This window comes from Bubalus kerabau, chromosome 4 (genome assembly GCF_029407905.1).
Source record: "Bubalus kerabau isolate K-KA32 ecotype Philippines breed swamp buffalo chromosome 4, PCC_UOA_SB_1v2, whole genome shotgun sequence".
NCBI classification, from domain to species: domain Eukaryota; kingdom Metazoa; phylum Chordata; class Mammalia; order Artiodactyla; family Bovidae; genus Bubalus; species Bubalus kerabau.
This window is the reverse complement of record NC_073627.1, coordinates 172,138,894-172,147,081: the sequence shown is the minus strand read 5'-3', so window position 1 is coordinate 172,147,081 and position 8,188 is coordinate 172,138,894. Positions and strand designations below refer to the sequence as shown.

Genomic DNA, 8,188 nt, shown 5'->3' with positions numbered 1-8,188 from the left:
CTGGGTGAAGGTCAGTGCCTGAAGCCAACGGGGGTCGTGGGTGCAATGTCAGTTTTACTCCTGCGTTGCAGTTCCCTAAACCCTGATGCATTTTAGGAATTTATATTTGTGAACTGCATTCTGAGATGGCCCTATGATAATTTATGAATTTGATACAGTGTTTATCATCTAATGGTTGTCCAGAATGTTGCAGTTACTAGTAAATCACAGGCTCCTAGTGGGGACCATAACAAGGAACTAAAAAGAGGTGAGGGAACCTCATGGGGCATGATTTTAATTATTGCATTTTATTATTTCATCTTCCAGAGACATTTGCATTTAAGAGGTATAAAACCTAAGTGAATTATAGAAGCTGACGGGTGGATTTGTTGAGTTGAGTGAGTCCTTTATAGTACTTACCTATGTTGCTTGATCCCCTGGAGAAGGAAATGGCAACCCACTCCAGTACTCTTGCCTAGAAAATTCCATGGACAGAGGAGCCTGGTGGGCTACAGTCCATGGGGTCACAGAGAGTTGGACATGACTGAGCGACTTCACTCACTATGTTGCTTGGTGGTGGTTGGTGAATTGAGCTAGACCATATGTGGTTTAAGTGGTGTTCCCTTATTCTTAAGAGTTGTTCTTTGGAGTATTAGGTGAAGTGATAAAAGTATATTCTTTTACTACATTTTACTTCTCAGTTTAGTTATAACATTGTGTTCAGGTCCCAAGTTTCAATCAGTGTTTTTTCCGGGGTGGGGGCAGGTCGACCTTCAAAGTGTTACATCATTAAAAAAAAAAATAACTAAAATAAGGGACCAAAGAAAGCACTTTGATGAGAAGTGCAACAGTTGTGTTCCTGCAGAAATTAGTTGAATTTCCTAGTAAGAGTTTCACTCAGTTGTAAGACTCATTTGTTGATTTTAAAAAGGCCAAATTCCATTATCATAGCATATTAGCTACTCCAGAAACAGAATTTCCTCTTCCTGTTGATGCAGTCTAGTATCATGTGAATGCCTACCTAAAAGATTCCATTAAATATTTAACCTATTTTTTTTTTTTTAAAGCATCTATGGAGTGTATGTGCCAAGCACAGAGCTGTGCCTAGGAGTCAGCAGTGAACAAGTCATTCATGCCTCCCCACCTACATGAGTTCACAGCCTGGCCAAGAGTGAAGCCCTAAACCTTGGTGGGTTTTGACAGCTCATGGGGAGACACATCACCTTGCTGCCTGGTTAGACTTTTCTGCGCCTTCCCAGGTGATGCTTCCCAAGCCACACAGTGTCCTAGTTACCACATAAGGACTGCCCAGTGAGCAACAGTGTCGCTCTAAGGCCCAGATACGTGCAACTTTTGCACCTTCCTTCTGTACCCAGCAGAGGAGTACTTACTAGGCTCATTCCTCTGGTAGTACCTTTTCCTGGGAGATGTTGGCTACTTCTCTCTCCTTGACTCACAGCAGAGTGAAATCTATTTCCTCACACTCATGGCGATGCAAGGGAGTATCATGAAAAGATGGTTTTTAAGAGAGATAATTAAAAATGTTCCTGTGCTGTGTGCTGAATCTTTCCCTCTTGGCACAGCTAGGGTGGCCCATCCTTGTCAAATTACAGGAACTATTGTGGTAATCTCCAAATTACATTAACTTGAAAGTGCCATTTCTGGAAGGGACATCTTCCTGGTCTTTCTTATAAAAGAGCTTCTTGTACAGGAACAAATGAGGAAGATCCACATTGACTGACTGCCTCAGACACAGACATCTGTGCGGAAAGAGATCCACAGGCAGTTTTACATCTTCCTCTCCTAAATAGTGCACTTACAGTCCTTTCCTTCTGGGATCTCAGTACCCTTTGTGGCTCACATTAGACTGAAGTGATGCTTGACAGGTCTAGGAGAGCAGTGTCCAATCCCAAAGACTGATCAGACCCTTTCCAGAGTTTGAAATTCCTGCCTTATTATTAAGATGCTTTAGGATAAATTCTGATATTTCTTTCCTCCTTAAGGGCTTTCTTCTCCAATCTTGAAAACATTGAAATTTCAATACTTTGAATCTGTTAACATTCTGTACTAACTTTCTTTATTTCTTTTTCATGTGTTGTCCTAACAGTGGTGTGAACAACTTGGAAAATAATGAGTCATTAACCTTTGTTTTCCACATTTGCCAAAATCATCACTCTGGTTTCATTCTTGAAGACTATAGAAAAGAGTTCAGAATCAGAAATTAGAGAATTCTCTTCTTGCTGTTCTGCTTAAAATGGATTTTTAAATTTTTAATTTATTTTTTAACTTTCTGGTTGCTCTGGGTTTTCATTGCTTTGTGTAGGCTTCCTCTAGTTGCAGTGAGTGGGGCTACTCTTCATTTTGGTGTACAAGTTCTTCATTGTGGTGGCTTCTCTTGTTGGAGGGCACAGGCTCTAGATGTGTGAGCTCAGTAGCTTCAGCACACACACTCAGTAATTGCTGCTCGCAGGCTTAGTTGCTCATTAGGATCATAGTAGCATTCTTGCCTGGAGAATCCCAGGGGCAGAGGAGCCTGGTGGGCTGCCATCTATGGGGTCGCACAGAGTCGGACACGACTGAAGTGACTTAGCATGCATGCATGCATGCATTGGAGAAGGAAATGGCAACCCACTCCAGTATTCTTGCCTGGAGAATCCCAGGGACAGAGGAGCCTGAGCCTGATGGGCTTCCATCTACGGGGTCGCACAGAGTCGGACACGATTAATGTGACTCAGCAGCAGCAGCAGCAGCAGCAATCTCTTAGTGTAATAATGAAGGTTATCTTAGTAAAATGTATATTGATCAGCAAGGAAAGGGTATTCAGATCCAAAATACCACGTCCTTCTTTGGGTCAATCTAGTGCCTGAAAGGAGAAGGCAATGGCACCCCACTCCAGTACTGTTGCCTGGGAAATCTCATGGATGGAGGAGCCTGGTAGACTGCAGTCCATGGGTCTCGAAGAGTCGGACACGACTGAGAGACTTCACTTTCACTTTTCACTTTCGTGCACTGGAGAAGGAAATGGCAACCCACTCCAGTGTTCTTGCCTGGAGAATCCCAGGGACAGGGGAGCCTGGTGGGCTGCCGTCTATGGGGGTCACACAGAGTCGGACACGACTGACGCGACTTAGCAGCAGCAGCAGCAGTGCCTAAAAATTGTCTGCACTGGGAGCTGTCTGTGGTGCTGATTTCACCAGCGCTTCACAATCTTGGGAACACCACACTTTGCCTGCGTCATCCTTCTGGGGTCTGAACTGCTGCCTCCGTCTCAGCCTAGGCTGAGACAAGCCTGGGTGTGCAGACACCACCTCCTGCCCATTTCCAGTCTGCCAGTTTAGCCTTTCTGTGAGCCTTGTGGAAGAAGGGCTGACTCAGAACCATATGATGGGTTGAGGTTCTCAGTATTCACACTCCTAGCCCTGTAGGGGTAGAATGGGGGAATGGATGTTTATTCACATCCTCCACCTGTCTGAGAGGAGTGCCAGGATCCAACTCTAAACTTCTGCAGAGGAAACTCGGCCCTTCTCTCAAAAGCCTAGGAAGTGTGTTAGCTCCTGCTAAGAGCAACGAGGCACAACTTTGTCCCCTAGGGGACTCTTGGCAATGTCTAGAGATATTTTTTAGTTGATCACAACTAAGGGGTGGGGGCATCAATTACTGGCTTCTAGAGGATAGAAGCCAGGAATGCTGCTAAAGATTCTACAATGCACAGCACAGTGCTCCCATACAACCGAGGAATTATCCGGCCAATTTAGCCCAAAAACTAGTGCTGACGTTGAGAAACCCTGCTCCAGGGTTTGAGGCAATTTGGTATGGTGACCAGAACTTTACTGGCATCAAGGTCTAGCTCAATATTCTTTATTTACCACCTATTATCTTAGATAAATCATTGAACAGCTCCGAGCCTCCTTTTCTACATATGAATGTTTAGGTTCTTGGACTAGAAGTCTTAAAGGCCCTTCAAGTTCAAACTCAACATGTCTGCATAAATAACTTGCTGAGTACACTGCTAGGAACTAACATTCTGGATATATAAAATATCCAGAAATGCATAAAATACCATAAGAAAAGGAATATACCGGGGGAAGGTGAGAGTTGATAAATGGTTACTACCAAAATATCAGCATCCTAAGAGCATTCTGGATGAGGTCATTTTACTATTTTTTTCTCCTTGAGTCTATGCCAATACTGGGATTGGAGGGGATCCAATTTCTTACATTTACACATTTAATCCTAACCATGTCTTATTTCAGGTGTGATTCAGAAATTAAACACAAGGGAGGGAATTGAAGAATGCTCCATCATCCTGTCACTGAAATATTATTACAATCAATATTTTCTGATTTTTTCAATTTTTAAAATAGTAATTGGATGTTTTTACAATTAAGCCTTTCTTTAGTGCAGTTTAAGGTTCCGAGCAAAAAGGAGGGCAAGCACAGAGATTCCCAGACACTTCTGCACACGGGCACAACCTCCCTTCCTCATGCAAAGAGGCCGCTGGGTCACAACTGGAGGACTCGTACTGGCACATCAGGATCCCAAGTTCACGCTTCTGCTGTACATCCTGTGTGTTTGAACATTAATGTTTTTACAATAAAATATCAGTTTTCAATTGAAGTGTAACCAATATATACGGGACAGGGAGGCCTGACGTGCTGCGATTCACGGGGTCACAAAGAGTCGGACACGACTGAGCAACTGATCTGATCTGATCTGAGATATATATATTGACATGTTCTGTTCCATTGTGGTTTATCACAGTATTGAATATACGTTCCTGTGCTCTTCAGTAGATGTTTTGCCTATCCATTCTATACATACACTTGTGAGCACACTCACAAAGTCACACTGACAAAAGATTGCAATATTTAAAAATTTATTGCAGTCCATGTAGAACACAATGTTCTATAATAAGTAAAAATGTAGTTTTAATTTCAATACCAAAAATCTACAAAGTTCTTCATACAATCCAGATTTCTTATTAAATATAAAGATTTGTTCAAGATAGGTTTCTACCCATAACCTCAAAAAAACAAATCTCTAGAAAAAAAAAAAAGACAATTGTTCCTTACAGTGGAATCCACCCCTACGAATCAATCTATATCTCTATGTCTCATCTGTCGATCTTTCTTTCTCCTCGCCATGCCCCTCATCCACTTGTCTCTCATTTCATTTTTCAAGTAAAACAGGAAAATATGGAGGGATGCAAAGGCACAAATCACATCACTAAGGTCTGCAATCTGAGCCATAGGATTAAAGAAGCGTTGTCCTCAGAATGCACGTCCTAGCAGGACACATGACTTCTGGACACAGGAACACATCTCCCTGAGCTGGGAAGCAGCAGGGGATAAGGTCTGGTCCCTGAGGAACACCGTCCCCCAGAAAGGTGGGTTTCTGTCCTTTGTGGAGGAAGTTCTTGGCCTCAGGGTACTGAGATGCTGCCTCGGAGCCTTGCAAGACCAGAGAAGTGGTGGAGAAAGGCGAGGTGCGCCCCTAAGGCCCAGGCGCCCAGGGCGGGTAGACCTGCGGGCCCGGAGGTCGGTGGTGCGCGGGAGCAGGGAATCGAGCACCGTCAGCGCCCAGTGCAGGGCGGCGCCCGCGTGCGTCAGCTGCCAGGTGAGCCAGGCGCGCTGCGAGGCTGTGGGCTCCGTGTGGTCGGTGGCCACCGGTAGGAAGGCGCCCCCCGGGGCCCGCAACTCATCCAGGACCACTTCAAGGGCTCCCATCTGGTTGGAGAGCTTGGACGTGAGCGCCTCCAGGGGCTCGGCGGCTTCAGGTGACTGGCTTCTGCGAGGGCGCTTGGGCGAGGCGGGCCTGGACTCCGGGTTGTACTGGCAGCGTCTGTGGCCCCGGGCCCACACTGGCGATTGGAACCGGGCTCCCCTGTCCTGGAGACGCCCAGAAGTATGGGCAGAACCTAGGAGGGAGACAGAACAGGAGGGGTTCCTGTGATGTGCGCTGCCCCTGAAATTTCTCATCAAATGCACCACGCCCCCTTGCCTGTCCCAACACCTCCACCCCAGGCCTCACACGGCACCATACCTGACTCTGTTGGCCTCTTCCAACATCTGCTGACAACCCAGGTCAAGTCCTGGGCACCTTCCTCTCAGCCTGTTCCCACTTCATGGGCATCTCACCAGGGTCAGAGGCTTTCTCTGCCCTCTAGGGGTTCAGTTTGCCCTCGGGGACTTTGCCCACATCCCCACCTCTACCAAGCCCAGCCCAGAAACCTACTTCCTCTGTGGTAAAGTCCTGCTCTGCAGGAGTTTGGATGCTCCTTAGTTCTCCACTGGGCTGGGGGTGGTCGTCCCCTCGCCTTCTCTTCTTCATGGCCATTTCTCTTGTGACTCTCAGGGGAGCCATCCCGGCTTCTGCATCGCTTGTGCCTAATGACCTCTGTGGGTGGAGAGAAGAACAGGAGTGAGTGTTCCCTGACCTACCTCTGGAATCTGGGGAGAGTGGATTAGAGAAGGTTCCAAATCCCACTGCTCCTCCACCTCCTTGCCATCCCCTCCCCCAAACTCTGGTTTCCTCTATCCCCGCTCTCCCTCCATGAGCATCTCACCTGGACAGAGTAGTTTCTGAGCTGCCTGGCAGGCATGCCCCAGGAAACCCTCTCTCAAGTTCAGACCTCAAGGATGGCATAGCTGGTAGAGCTCCTGATCACAGGGGATCGGGACTTCACCCTGGGTTTCTCCCCCTCCTTTCCTAGGGTTCAAGGTCACATCTGGCACCCTTCCCTCTGTCCCACAGCCCAATCTCTATGTCTCCCAAATTCTTTCCAAGATCACTTGAAACAGATGTCTGCAAAAAAGAATCTGGTATCTTACCTGCTTTGCTCTGAGAGCCCTCTTGTGTCTCCATGCTTCATTTTTCTCTCTGTCTTTCTGAGGGCTGTCGATCTCCTCCCTTCTCTTTTACAGACAGATTTTCCTTTGAGGAAATCCTTCCATTTTCCCTGTGGGAGACACCTTGTTTCTGCTGGCCAGGCCTTCTGCCACTTGCAGCCCCTTTCATTGTGTCCATGTCTCCCATCTGCAGCACATGTCTGGATGCCTCAGAAGTGGACCACGGAATGACCAGGTGAGCAGAGGGTGTGGCCTTGTCTTGCTTCCGGACAGCCCCCTGGGGAGTCACAGATTGGTCCTCAGGAGGATCACACCCCGAGAGCATTTGCATGATGAGGTTAACACTCTTTGCTACATCCCACTGATTTTCTTGGTCCTTGGGACACTGTAACTGTTAATTTCAGGGCATTTTGATTCTGTGCCAAATATTGATATCAGAGGAGGACAATTTAAAGAAAATTTTTAAGATTTTTTGATGAGGAAAAGTTTTAAAATCTTTTTTGAAATTGTTAAAATATTACTACTGGTTTTTTATGATTTGGGTGTTTAGCCACAAGTGGTATGTTAGGTCCCCACCAGGGATCGAACCTGCACTCCCTGCACTGGAAGGAAAAGTCTTAACCTCTGGACTGCCAGGGAGGTCCCATAAAAGGGCAGGTTTTTTTCCTTGTTTGTTTCATGCTGCTTTTTCTCTAGTTGTTTTCATAGTTGTGTGTCTGTACAACTGTCAGCATAGGTCACTGTATGCCAGGGGTCACCAAGGTGTTGGTATGCTGCTAAGTCACTTCAGTCGTGCCGGACTCTGTGCTACCCCATAGACAGCAGCCCACCAGGCTCCCCCGTCCCTGGGACTCTCCAGGCAAGAACACCGGAGTGGATTGCCATTTCCCTCTCCAATGCAGGAAAACGAAAATTGAAAGTGAAGTCGCTCAGTCATGTCCGACTTCTAGCGACCCCATGGACTGTAGCCTACCAGGCCTCTCCACCCATGGGATTTTCCAGGCAAGCCTTTGCAGTCTGTTTTACTTACTTTCTCTTTGGCCCCTACTCAGGTAGACTGTCCTGACACGATGCCACCAGAGACTCCACAGCTGGAAGATCCTATTTAAGCTCCAAATTACTGTTTGTTTTTTTAAAGGCATGACCTCTGCTCTCCACATCATACTGAGTTTATTTAATTTTTCTTCTTTTTCTCACTCTTGTTTCTTCTTTTGTCTGGATATGGACCTATTTTTCAACTGGGATCAGACGGTACAAAACGACATAATAGGTGAGTGACAAAAATATACTGGGACACAGCCTGAGAGCACTGGTCCATGAATAATTTGAAGCAAGTGATGGATATATTTATCCTGCTTGTG

General features: G+C 46.3%; 1 protein-coding gene across 1 annotated transcript; it reads right to left on the bottom strand.

The window, feature by feature from the left end:
- Positions 1 to 4,841: 4,841 nt before the first annotated feature.
- On the bottom strand, positions 4,842 to 7,086 carry LOC129651781 (uncharacterized). Its single transcript, XM_055580350.1, has 3 exons — positions 6,810 to 7,086; positions 6,214 to 6,375; positions 4,842 to 5,896 (listed from the first exon to the last, which is right to left on the bottom strand). The coding sequence occupies exons 1-3, from the start codon at positions 6,841 to 6,843 to the stop codon at positions 5,250 to 5,252; spliced, it is 843 nt and encodes a 280-aa protein (XP_055436325.1). The 5' UTR covers positions 6,844 to 7,086; the 3' UTR covers positions 4,842 to 5,249.
- Positions 7,087 to 8,188: the final 1,102 nt, after the last annotated feature.